The 13,716-nt window shown below is 43.5% G+C and overlaps 1 protein-coding gene across 3 annotated transcripts in view; it reads right to left on the reverse strand.

Annotated features, from left to right (window-relative positions):
• Positions 1-12,625, reverse strand: part of LOC111836000 (copine-5-like) — a 117,719-nt gene extending 105,094 nt beyond the window's left edge. For all 3 annotated transcript variants that reach the window (XM_072713277.1, XM_072713278.1, XM_072713276.1), the window contains exon 1: positions 12,051-12,625. In XM_072713277.1, coding sequence (XP_072569378.1) covers positions 12,051-12,160 — 110 coding nt within the window. In that variant the 5' untranslated portion in view covers positions 12,161-12,625. The remainder of the gene's footprint in view (positions 1-12,050) is intronic.
• Between the last annotated feature and the right edge of the window lie 1,091 nt (positions 12,626-13,716).

The following is a 13,716-nucleotide window of genomic DNA, read 5'->3' on the forward strand; positions in this document are numbered from 1 at the left end:
TCTCAGCTAAGGTGTCCCCCGCTTTGTGCCCTGAGATGGACTGGCATCTCAGCTAAGGGATCACCCGCTTTGTGCCCTGACATGGACTGGCATCTCAGCTAAGGGATCACCCGCTTTGTGCCCTGCGATGGACTGGCATCTCAGCTAAGGTATCACCCGCTTTGTGCCCTGCGATGGACTGGCATCTCAGACTTCTCCTTCCTGGGATAGACTCCAAGCTGATCATGACCTTGTGGTATTCATTCATTTTCACTTCTGGAAAAATGAATGGATTTGAATGCTGCTGTTCGATCATCACTTCATTCTTAAATGTACACAGAAATATAAAAAGCAGTATTAGGTATTACATTCACTGATTATGTAGCTGTTTTTGTTTGAGTGATGCTGTTTCTATCTCCAAATTATGTAAAAGTATGATAACTTAGGTCTGGCATTATGAAAAATGACTATTATTCAAAGAAAGAAATAGTTTGAATCTGCCGGTGTGCTGCCTTCGGCACATTAGAGGGGAGGGCAGTGCAGGGCCATTCTGTGCTCGCCATCTGAATGCGTAATGTGTTTGTGGGAGTTCCTCAGCATTGGGAAGGGATTAAAGAGAAGCCAATAGAAACATAAAGCCATTTGTCATGGCTCTCAGTGCTTCTTTTGTGCATGTTTCTAAAGCATTAAAAAAAAACAGATGTAAATTCTGATTTTGCCACGAATACGCATTCAAAATCTGTCTTCTGGCAAAACACACTACACTGTGAGCAAATGCTCATGTTGTTCTTAACAACATAGACTTACATAGACTTAGAACAGCAAAAATCAGCTTGTATTGCGTAGTTAGCATGCAATTTTTTAGAAAAAATGCATCCAAAATAAAGTGAAGTGAATTTCATAATTGGTTGAATGTTATTACTGTCAGTTGTCCCTACAGGCAGGGCTGGCTGTAGCTACAGGCTGAACAGGCGGGGCTGTCTGTAGCTGTAGACTGAACAGGCGGGGCTGTGTGTAGCTGTAGACTAAACAGGCGGGGCTGGCTGTAGCTACAGACTGAACAGACAGGGCTGGCTGTAGCTATATACTGAACAGGCGGGGCTGGCTGTAGCTACAGACTGAACAGGCGGGGCTGGCTGTAGCTACAGACTGAACAGACAGGGCTGGCTGTAGCTATATACTGAACAGGCGGGGCTGGCTGTAGCTACAGACTGAACAGGCGGGGCTGGCTGTAGCTATAGACTGAACAGACAGGGCTGGCTGTAGCTACAGGCTGAACAGGCAGCGCCTGGGCCTCCCAAATAACCAGCATTGCGGAGGAGGCAAAATGATCATGAATTTTCTTGGTAGGGGACTTCCAAGTAAAACTTTGCTTATGACCAATGAAAAGGCAGAACCATCCCTCCCTGGTATGTAATATTTTTTCAGTAGACAAAAAATAACTTGATGTTTATAAATAACTGGATGATTTCAATCAGACAGCCATTTCTATCTGATCTTTATTCATTAACATAGTATGAGCAGCACCTCCATCACAACAGAATCACATGACATGGGCAGATATCTGGGGATGGCATGACGAAATGGGCACAGAGCAGAGGATGCCATAAAAAGGTGGGCAAGACCAAATGGGCACATACCCTCTGCTATCATAAAAAGGTGGGTATGACCAAATGGGCACAGAGCAGAGGATGCCATAAAAAGGTGGGCAAGACCAAATGGGCACAGAGCAGAGGATGCCATAAAAAGGTGGGCAAGACCAAATGGGCACATACCCTCTGCTATCATAAAAAGGTGGGTATGACCAAATGGGCACAGAGCAGAGGATGCCATAAAAAGGAGGGTATGACCAAATGGGTACAGAGCAGAGGATGCCATAAAAAGGTGGGCAAGACCAAATGGGCACATACCCTCTGCTATCATAAAAAGGTGGGTATGACCAAATGGGCACAGAGCAGAGGATGCCATAAAAAGGAGGGTATGACCAAATGGGTACAGAGCAGAGGGTATAAAAAAAAAAGGAAGGTATGACCAAATGGGCACAGAGCAGAGGGTATCATAAAAAGGAGGGCATGATCAAAAGCTTTCAGGTATGTCCAAGATGAAAAATCAAAAGTCGCAATTTCAGCTCTCAGCATGGGTATCTAGACTGTGTTCTGGGTTACCATGTTAAAAAAAGAAAACAATTTACACATAATTTAGAATTTAGAGATGAATTGTCATTGTTGACACACCACACCACACAACACCAAAATGTGTCCTCTGCATTTAACTCATATGTGACAATGTGACATAGCAGGGGGCAGCTAATTCAACGGCCGGGGAGCAGTGCTTGGGGGCGGTACCTTGCTCAGCATACCTCAGTGGTGCCTTGCTGGAAGGGGATTCGAACCTGCAATCTTTCAATTACTAGTGCGCTTCCCTAACCATTAAGCCACCACTGCCCACAATGCAGAGAACAAGGAACAGGGAAAGCCAATCAGGACAAAAGCCCAACCCCTACTGACACAAACAAATGCCTGTCAGTGATTTCTGCTTTTGAAGAAACCGGATTATGTCACTAAAGCACTGACTTATCACTGATAATTTGCCACTTGGTCAATTTTTTATTCAATGCAAAAAACTGCATGTCTGTTTTAACTGGTGTTGTCATTGTTAGCTGTCATTCTCCCCTGCCTTGCTACAAAATAATGATATGAAATCAATAGATATATAGAAGATAATAAAGCTTCCGATATCAGCAAAGTGCATGAAAGCAGCCTGTGTGTGTGTGTGTGTGTGTGTGTGTGTGTGTGTGTGTGTGTGTGTGTATGTATGTATGTATGTATGTATGTATGTATGTATGTATGTATGTGTGAGTGAGGATCCATTCGCCTACAGTATAAAAGACACACTTTGCAATGCAACCAGAGATGTTACAGATGCTGAATTACATTACAGTCCTTTTATTTTTTGAAGCTCCATACAATGACTTGTATAACCACACACTTGAATTTTAACTGACACATTTTAAGCACTTCATTCATCCTTCCACTTTCCATACCTGTTAGTCCCACGCAGGGTTACCTGAGCCTAACCTGGAAGTGACAGGTGTAAAGCAGGGAATAACCGAGGGTGGGGCACCGACCTATTGCAGGGCGCACACACCATTTCACACCAACAGACACTTTGGCAACTTCACTTCACGTTAGCATGCTTTTTGGACTGTAGGGGGAAACTGAAGTACCGAGAGGAAACCTCATGACGACACAGGGAGAACATGCAAACACACATGCAACGGTAGCTGAGACTTGAATGCTGGTCCCAGAGGTATAATGCGCTGGCCACATTTAAGACAACTATTATTAGCAAAATAATAGTTTTAATAATTGAAAAGCAAATTTCCAAAACTCACTCAGTCCCTGGGATACAATTTTGAGAGAATTTCTGTGGACAGAGCAAGTTTTGGTCTTCAATCCTGTAACACACGCTGAAGACACCTGACTGTAGGGCATTGGCGATCTCAAACGCAACTAAAATGGACCGAGTGAGTTTTGGAAATTTGAGGTTCAATTTTAAATTCTTAAAGTTTGAATTTAAAAAGGGTTGTGGCTCCGTGCGGATGTGTCCTCTGAATATTGTAGTTCTAATTAAAAAAGCACACATTTAGGTGACTTGCCCCCTGACGGTCCCCCGCGACTGCGCGCCCCCTGACGGTCCCCCGCGACTGTGTGCCCTCCGAGTGCCCCTGATGGTCCCCTCTGATGGTCCCCTGCATTCTCACCTCAAACTCTACTAGGTAAGTATAATAAAACACAAAAATCTTAAGGAAAGCAAATAAATGAAGACCCTAAAGCCTTATTTTTGAATTTCTTATTTTGAACACCCTTGCATGCCAGCAATACTGTTTATCAAAACCATTTCGTTTGTATTGAAAAAAGCCTTCAGATCAAAGACATGTTTTTTGATTACTGCTGAGTGTATTTGCTCTAAAGAAGATGATTTTTGAGAATGGATCTGCAGTAGATGAGATGCTGGCATTGGCCTTGAGAAATAAATGAAAAGGTCTCCATAAATAAAAAATGAATCACGCTAACAGGTCTGGACAATTCTCATAGCAGGAGGAATATCGTTGTTACTGTGGGATTTGGCACATCTTATAATCAGCAACCAACCTGTGATTCTACACATCTGAAAACAGAAATACAATTTTAAAAAAAAGAAGCCCAGCATGATAATTACAACATTTTAATATGTGTGCACTTGCAGAAACACACACAACAGCTAAAAGTGAGCTCCAAACTAGCTGACTGACTGATTTCCATTATGTTTTTCCTCCCATTGAGAATTTTTTCAATCCCAGTACAAATAATTAAAAAAATAATAATTTTCCTTCTGTGACCTGTTCCAAACTCAGTATCTGTCAAGTCCCGCATACGCATTCTTAACCCTCTTGCCTATGCGAGCTAGGACAGTAATTTGCAAAAGAATGGAGACCAAATGAAACTATTCACTTTCCAGCATAAACTATGATGTTGAACAGGAGGCCACAAATGCATTATGAAAGCTCTCCCTGGCTCCTGAGATGGACACAGAGCTCAGACCCTCAACTACTGCCGCAGGTCTGCTTCTTAAACTGCCCTCACACAACTCAGCGGTTAACGGTCACGCATCATTGTGGCATTCTGTGCTATCAGAACAAAACAAGTCTGCTTGTACGGATGGAGACGTGTCTCCCCACCCAAACAATAACCCCTCCATCCCTCCTCCTCTCCACCTACCACTGCCAGTGTGCCGTCAGCTCACCTCAATACAGGTAAAGTGCTCAAAGTGCTTATTGCTTTTGTATGTGTGTATTAGCTTTATATTGATTGTCAATGATTTTTATCATTAGTCAGGTAGGTAGATAGATTTAAATAGGTTTCAATTTCTGAGTCTGGAATGGATTAAATTCATTTACATTATTTCTTACGGGGAGATTTAACTTGGACTTCAACCAAATTGCAATTCGACCAGCTTTCTAGAATGAATTAAGTTTGTGTTCCAAGGTACCACTGTAATAAGGCTTCTGCATATTAAGCTGTATGTGCATAAATGGTTAGCCATGTTGATATGCTAAAATGGTCCATGATATTAATTCAGCATATTCACTTTTAGATTATCTCTTTTTTAGATTTTTTTCCTAATGAATGTGGTTGCTAAGCACCATAGGGTCCATTATGGAATTTTAACCACTAGTCTGATCACTGCTTTTGATGTCTTAACTGGGAAGTTGATCTCAAAACCACAGAGAGCAACAGTCCTATTTTGGGATTGCTCAGGGTGAATATAAATGTTTCACAGCATCCTCCTCACCTTCTTTTGTTTTTATTCTGAGAAGAACCACTGAGCTTGGCTGCGAACGGGAGCTTAAACAACCCTTGAGTTATTGGTGCGCTGATAACTGATGAGGCAAATGGGAAGAGCCAGCCAACGCAGGAGGGACAGGTGCTTCCCACAGCTATGCTTCCTGACACCGAAAACAGGCCCCCAGCTCTTTCTGATTTCAAGGATCATTTCTGAGAACACAATGCTGCCTAAAAGAATTCTTATACCACTATTTCTAAACTGAAATCAAACATGGTGTTAATCGTTTCACAAATCTAATAGTAATTAACTATAAATCATTGACAATATTCTTTTTTTGTTTAAAGATCTTTCCTTTTACCTTCCTTCCAGTTGTTACATTCTAAAGCTCTAATCTTTCAAATTTTTATTTCACTTGGCTATATAGGAAAATTTTCTTAGCATCACAAAGGAGAATGTTCAGAGCAAACACAAGGCTATATCCAGCAGGAAAACAATATCAGTATTATTCTCGTTAATTACATAACTAATTAGACATAGCACTGGAAAAATGATTTTATCTTTTATCCTCTAATTTTTTGTAGCAATGTAATTAATTGTTCTCTAGCCCCAGGGGACGTATTTCATTAGACAGAAGTATTCAATAATCTGTAGTTATCAAGCGTAACAGTTTTCTGCCTGTCAGGTAACACTGCCTTTATATCTCACCTTATTTTTGGTATGAACTAGATACAGCAGGAGAGATTATACACACAATGGATATATCACCAGTGAACCAGCAGGCAGTGTGCATCCTATGTACTGCAGAAACTGGCAAAAGGTGAAAAATGTTGTACTTCCAAAAGGATGAATTTAAGAGCTACATTCTACAGAGTTGGACTGCCTGTTTCATGTTACCTAGGAGGAGACCTTCTCTGTAAACTACCACCTTCCGTCAGGTATCACCATTCCTGGGACTCACCCTAATGGATAAGTGAATCTGTAAGGGATGCCAACACTAACTCTGCTTTTCCAGTACCACTGTTTTGACTCTCTTTTTTGAAATAGCCATACAACCAAGTCTGAAGTCCAAGTCCAGAAACCGAATTGTCATAGTTAAACAGCAGTTTATCTATCATCCCTAAATTCCTTTCCAGGGGGACATACAGTGTTGTGACAAGCGCAGAAACTGCAAACAGAAAATAATACATAATGCTGAAGTGTGGCAGTGACAAAGAACATGTTATGAGGGTTATTAATCCTTATAAGTGCATTAGTGCTATTTCTTTAATTAGGAGGTGGGCTGCTGTCATAAGCTATAATTAGCGAGGCCGGCAGCACTCTTCACCCTGTTCCCAGTGCCTGTTGTGAAAGTCTAAATCCTTCTTTTAATGCCTGCAGTTCCAGTCACATGACTTCTCAGCTAATCAAATGGATTTGGCAAAACCATATGGCTTCTCTTCTACCTTCAAAAGTTACTGTCCCATTTGTGTTTAGTGCAGTAGGAGGATAAAACCAGGATGGCAGGGAAAGGGGTCTAAACAGAGGCTCTGTGAAGAGCACTTACAGGCTTCTCCAAACAGCTGGGCCATGAATTATTCATCATGGAGTCTGTCTTCTGCAGACGGGGGAGCACCCAAACTTCCTCTGGCTTAGCAGATCTGCTCATGGTGTTGGCGCAAGAAGGAGAAGTGAAGTGTTCATGTTGCCACCAGTTACTGATGTTGCCCTTCACATCAAATTAAACTCTCAACAACACTGTGGCTACCAACATCACGAACAGCTCTACACCACGGTCCTCTGCCCCCACCTCCCACCTCCCACCTCGCTTTGGAAAAAAAATATGGAGATCACTCTGCAAAGTTAAATCCTGATTTAATCCTGGTTCTGTTGGCAGAAGGTTACTCTGAGCAGCAGGGTGATTCCAGGCTCAATATTTCTAAGACCACAGTACACAAAAACAAGGTGAAGCAGGAGACACTGGCAATAACCAAAAACCAGCCAGTCAGAGGGCAGAAGAGACTTGCTCATGCCAGAGATGACAGTCAACTTATCAAACGGTGCCTCACGAACCGGAGGAGGACATCAAGTGACCTTCAAAAGAAATGGGAAACATTAAGTGCAGGTGTGAAGAAGCCCTTCATTAATGACAGAGAAGAGTCAGGTTGGAATTTACAAAAAAAAAAATGTACATTTTATACAGACGCAGACCCATAAACTGAGAAAGGAGTTGCTGTGGTCTCTTAATATTTCCCAGAGCTGTATATCTCACAAAGTTAGCCACACTGCAGTCAGACTGTCACCCCCAATGATGCCCAGGGCTCAGTATGCAGACACACAAACATTCCAGTGAACCACAGCACTGTGCCCCTCCCCATTATACACACATAATTCCTGTAACTCATAGCAACCAGCACACACCCCTGCCTCCCACTCACTGGAGTTCCAACCCTTGCAAAAACATATATTGAACCAAATACAAAGACAGAGAAACTTAGCAATCATACACGACATGCAGGTAATATGACCATGTACCACACGCAAATAGAAATGCTAATGAATGTGAGACATAGCACAGAGGAAATGGAGATGTGGATACTTAACCTAATAGCATCCCCTGCCTCAAACTGTGCAACGCACAGCCTTCCTCTGCATCCCACACACCACACTCCTGCTGCACGGCCTCTCCCACCGTTTACACCGTGCATCCCCAGCAGCATCAGCTAGCAGGCCACCTCATGGGAGTCACCACTGCTGTCCCTGGTCACATGCTTTCTTTTAGCCAGTGCTGGCTTTGTCTCACAGGTGATGTGCCAAATGATAATTCGGAGGTAGCCTGTTGGAAAGGACAGAGAACACCCAGCACACCGCTGCTGCTATGTGTGTTTGTAAGCGAGGCTCTGCCGCCCAGACATTTTTACTCCTGGTCTTGTGGTTAAGCACTCCTCAGGTTCCCAATGAGAGAGACAGCTCATGGGATTAGGAAAAACAAAGAGACCGACAGCTATGAAGGCAGCTGTGCGCTGGGTTTTTGTAAAATTTTGGCACTCGGGTAACTGCATATTTCTGTGTGAAGTAATATCAGCCTGTTGTGATGGAGGAAGCAACAGGCCTGACTCATAAGAGTACCGACCAATGAGGGAGGGTACGACAGACAAGGTAAAGTCTGGCCAATGATGTGATGACTGAAAGAGGGAATAACCAATAAAGGAGGGAGATCATCCCTGAGGAACGAATGGAGGAGGAAACTGATCAAAGAGGAGGGCTCACACCAGCAAGGGTGGGCACGACCAAAATCAACAGTCTCTAAAAATATATACAGGGCCCCACAGTATCCTGCCTGCTAGCTATGAACCAACACATATGCAGCTCTAGACATATTTATTAAGCTTATCCACCTTAAAATCCACTGACCCTCGTGAGGATAGCGCATCGCCATGAGACACCAGCCAGGTCTAACAGCTTGTTTATCGCGCTTGACATCAGTAATCCAGGCATTGCACCTGCAGGGTGCCCTCGAGTCGTACGGCTGAGCAGCCCTCGTTTCTTCCTCAGAAGAGAGCTGTTTTCCTAGAGCTTTGAAGTCCAGCATGGTGCCTCGTACCTTTTGATCACACAGCCCCTACTGCAGGGCCCTTCTGCCTGCTGATTGGCGAACCTGAAGCTTGAAACCACAAGTGGCACACAAGCAAATGTCTTGTTATTTTGTTTTTATCGGCTGGACAGATAAGCTCATAGGTAATAAATATATGCAAATATTTCTATGTGTGAATGCATGCATACATACACACACACACATAGATGTGAACTTATTTGCACAATAACACCTGATTAGGCTTCATGCTGCATGACGTCGTATGTCCAGTTTAGATTTCATTCCGTTTTGTGCATGTCATTCTAACTGGTCCTTGTTAAGCTGCAGGTACTACTGTGATTGGTCCTCACCGAGTTCCTAATTATAATTATTACTGTAGAATCACTGCTATCATACCTACATCGCAATTGCAAACAAGCACATCATCGGTAGTGAGTCGTAGAAAGACAAGAGCTCTGTTCCAATCGGATTCCTGCACAGCGGTGAGCACCAGTAGTCGCTTCCCTTGGCCTGCGCTGCATCACCCACGAAGTGCCACACTACTAGACAGGGTATGCCATGACTGACGCAGCGTGTTATTGGATCGGGACGTCTTAAGCTGCCCTGATCACAATGTCAGTTCAGCCCGCAGCAGAAAGAGCAGCAGGGACAGCCATGGCTTTGTCACTTAGCAGCGGCTCTCACAGGCAGAGCTCAGAAGGCCACCGATTCGGCCAGACACCCCCAACTCGTCATTAAGCTGGCAGATGCAAAGTCAGTGCCATTGATATGCGAAGCCCTGCAGGTGTCTCCCCCCCCAACACTTCTGCTGCAATGCAGACTCAGCTGTGCCACTCAGGTGTTTAATAACCGGCATCCTTAGCAGCTAGGGAGACCATGGAGGCTTTGCATCCTGATGATAGTGTATCCAAGGCGATGACAGCAAGAAAGCATGCATTTAACAATGTATGTGTCACTGAAACAGTGTAACAATGCAGAACACAGAGAAGTGGCCGGTAATGAATCTCGCTCATACAGGGGGGTCATCTGCCATCTACCTGACTTGCATCATCAACAGACCTTAGTCTGTCATTCATATGAACGACATCCTGGACAATCTATCAGCATGGGTGAGGCCTTGTTATGTACTCCATGGAGAAAGAGGATGGATGACATTCAAGAAAGAAATATGTATGTGTGCGAAGGGAAACACCAATGCAACGGGAAATGCCGGCACACAAAGGAAATGAAAGGAAGGAACAGATTGGGAAGACAGCAGCACACTAGGCAGAAACTGCAACCCGCCATAGGGAAATGGCAGCATACCACGGCAATGATTACACGCATCAGGGGTACAGCAGAATTACCAACATGCAAGACAAAGTTGCAAAAGTAAAGCTTCAACACGCCCAGGAAACTAAAAGATAAACACATACTTATAGAAGATGTCTGCACCAATGCATAGAAAGAGGAAACGGCCCAAACTGCAGGAAACAGCCAAAAGCAAGGGGACCGGCTCATGGCGGAATGGGAGCCACCCACGCAGCGCCGTAGGTCGTCCTTAGCTTTCTGCTGCATAACAGGGGAATCCCGGGCTCTTTAACGTTTCATAGGCATCCCCTGATGTTTTTAATCAGAGTACTTGGCTGTGACAAGACACCCACTGCAGAAATGTGAAGAAATGCCCGCGTGTTTCATTCACAGCTCACCTCGCGGCACAGCCAGGTACCCAGAAGCTGCAGTCCCCACTTTCACGAAATCTACACACTGGCCCAAACTGAATCACGGTAAACAGGCCTGCCGAATTTGGTACCTTTAGGAATGGCAGGTGAAGTGGAAGCAGGACTGACACTGCAGGACTGATGCTGCAGGGACTGTCGCAAAGTCCTGGTTATGACAAATACATCAGTAGCGGGAAGCTTACACTGTCACCCATTTACTAGATATCAGTAAAGTCTGATGCTTTGCTGAACACTTTCACTCATACTTTCACCCACTGTATAATGTGTTTTAAATTGTGGCACTATTTATATAAATAGATTATATAAATAAACAAAGTAATAATGGCAATAATACAAGAAAGCTATTAGCGATTACATCACACTGTTGACTGTACGTTAGGGAAATTGTCAGGCGGGTATGTAGGAGGTGTGAGAACGGCCACGGGGGGCGGGGACAATCCGCCCTCAGTCATAACAAACGGATTCAGGCCTGACCGCTCCGACAGCCAGTACTGCTGCTTACCGCCACCGTACGTCCCAGCTACGACCGGGACTTAGTCACAGCAACAAAATATGCCAATAGGCGACCCCTGAAAATAAACTGGAAGTGCTTATAGGCATAAAAATACTAACCTGTAGTGAATACAGCTCGCAATTATTTAAAAGCAGCTTGCAAAGTTTTTACACCCTAAAGCAGCAGCACATATTTACCTCTGCACTGTAATAATCGCTATTAATGTTTACATGCTAGTTCACTTTAAACTTAATGAACAATCCCCTTTTGTCCTAAATCAAGCCGGAAGGTTCTCATTCTAACCCTTCCCAGCAACACAAGTTAAAAGAGCTCAGCGCTATTTAAGCCGCAAAATCACTGGGAACAGACCTCATTCCCAGTACGCAAACCTGCAGAAAAGCTGTGCTGCAGTTAGTGGGTGTTTAAACGAAACTGTAAGGAAATGCAATTGCAGTATAACAATTTTTATAAATCATAAGCAACCGAGAACTTTACGGAAAATCTTTGGGGAAAATTGAAAATAAATCACTTCAGTAAAGTATCCCGATGCTTTATACCCATAAAACATTCCTGCCGAACTTTAAACTGTATACGATAGAAAGCCTAGAAATCAGACTTATAAGACACCCCTTCCGCCAAGGTTTCATCTTACCGTCAAGCTTCAGACACCAGACAGAGAAGTATCCTTATGCTTATTCTGTTAAGATTACCAATACACTATGTATAGATTACTATCTATAGATGACCAGCAGTTGCCTAATCACAATTTGAATTAAGCTTTTACATTGAACTTAGACATGTTTTGCAGCTGAAACAGATCCCGATAGTCATTATATAAACCAAGTGAAACGCAGCATTATTGGGATCCCAGATCCTCACAGCGGTTTTAATGCTTTTCAAGTCTGGAGCATGAATCCCACTTAAACCAGTAGCATCTGGATCAGCGTAACAGGCTCACCTGCAGGAAACGGTGATCTCTACTTTGGTGGCAGGGATGTTGCCCGTCCCTGGATCGAACTCGCAAACTGAAGCCATGTCCTCCGATTTGTCCATAACGCCGCCGTACATGCGCTCCGGGACTCGGGGCCGCTCCGCAATTCGCACAGTCCTGTGCTGGTCGAGTTCCTGAGTAGATAATCTAACTGCAAGCAACCGAGTATCGGAGAGAACCAGGGAGGAAGAGGAGAGAAGATGCGCCTAGCGAGTTACAAGCGTGCCTCACATTAAAGTGCTTCTGTAACCTAAAATAGTTGTAGGAAAGAAGGTAGCGATCCACGGTCGGTGTGTAAGTTATTCAAAAAAGGACGAGTGGCCTGACACTTCGCCGTCTTTTCCACAAATAAAGCCGTTTTCGTGCAGCGCAGAGCCCAGAGACCAAAAACTGCGAAGCCCACCCCTTTCTGCATTCTTCTACATGCTGCTCGCTTCTGCCTGTTATTGCAGCTGTCCGTGTTGATTATCTATCTACTCGTTTACCTTCGTGAATGTTATTTTTTGTGCGGGGTAAAAAAAAAGATTAACAACTTCGACGTATAACGCATAAATTAGATTAAAATATATTCTAGGGAGTAATTTTAGCGTAGCTGTTTTCAAAACCTGAAAAAGCACTGACTTGATATTTGGCATGAATAAATGTTAGTGTTTTTGACAGATGATATTTTTCACATGATTTTCAACACACATTTTTATGATAATAAACCTCGGAAATTAAATATTCCGTCTTTAGTACTATGCAGGATAATCAGAACTCGTTGGAATTATCATTCAACGACATTTTTAAACCGGTATCATATGTTTTGTTTCCCAACCTCACACAGCATGGCGTGAAACGCGGAACGCGAAAGCCATATGTCCAGTCGCGCTGCCGTGCAACCGTTCAGCACCTGGACAGCTCACATGCGTTCACTTTGGAGCATCGTTCAATACCGTGGACTGAGCATCGGGACAAAGTCCAATAATGACCATATTCCCGACGTTTAGTAATGCTTTGATCCCCAAGAAAAAAACAGAAAGCTTTGCTTGAGTCTGGAACTTCTGGACCACATGGAAATTGTTTCAGGCTACCATATTGGGACTAGGGGCAATTGTGTGTGTGGAAGTAGCCTGTGTGTGTGTGTGTGTGTTAGGCAGGAAAGCTAGGCAAGTTCTCTGATAAATAATGTGTGGCAAGATAACGGAATTAGCATGATAATATTTTCCTGACGCTGAAGATATTGTCTTATCTATGGGGCCCGTCTCACGGACAGATTTATTTACTAAATCGATTGCCTAACAAATATCCATTTATTCCGCATGCATTGTTATGAACATCATGTAATTAATCCATACGCAGTGACAGCTGTCAAGGAAATTTATATTTGTGGAAAACATGAAAAGGAGTAAACGGGAATTGGGATCTTTCTCTTGAATGTTCAGTAACAGCATGATCGAATGACAAACTGTAACCAGAAAACTCGTGCGCAAAAGTTTCCATTATATACGAATAGTCGATATACAGAAATTGCATCTGCCGGAGATAGCCAAATGGAATACAACGTTTCTGTTTCTGCAGGTAACATCAGCGAGACTATAGGCGCGATAATATTATTGTTTGTATTGTATAGTCCCCATGCGATTTGTGCAAT

This window comes from Paramormyrops kingsleyae, chromosome 6, assembly GCF_048594095.1.
Source record: "Paramormyrops kingsleyae isolate MSU_618 chromosome 6, PKINGS_0.4, whole genome shotgun sequence".
NCBI lineage: Eukaryota > Metazoa > Chordata > Actinopteri > Osteoglossiformes > Mormyridae > Paramormyrops > Paramormyrops kingsleyae.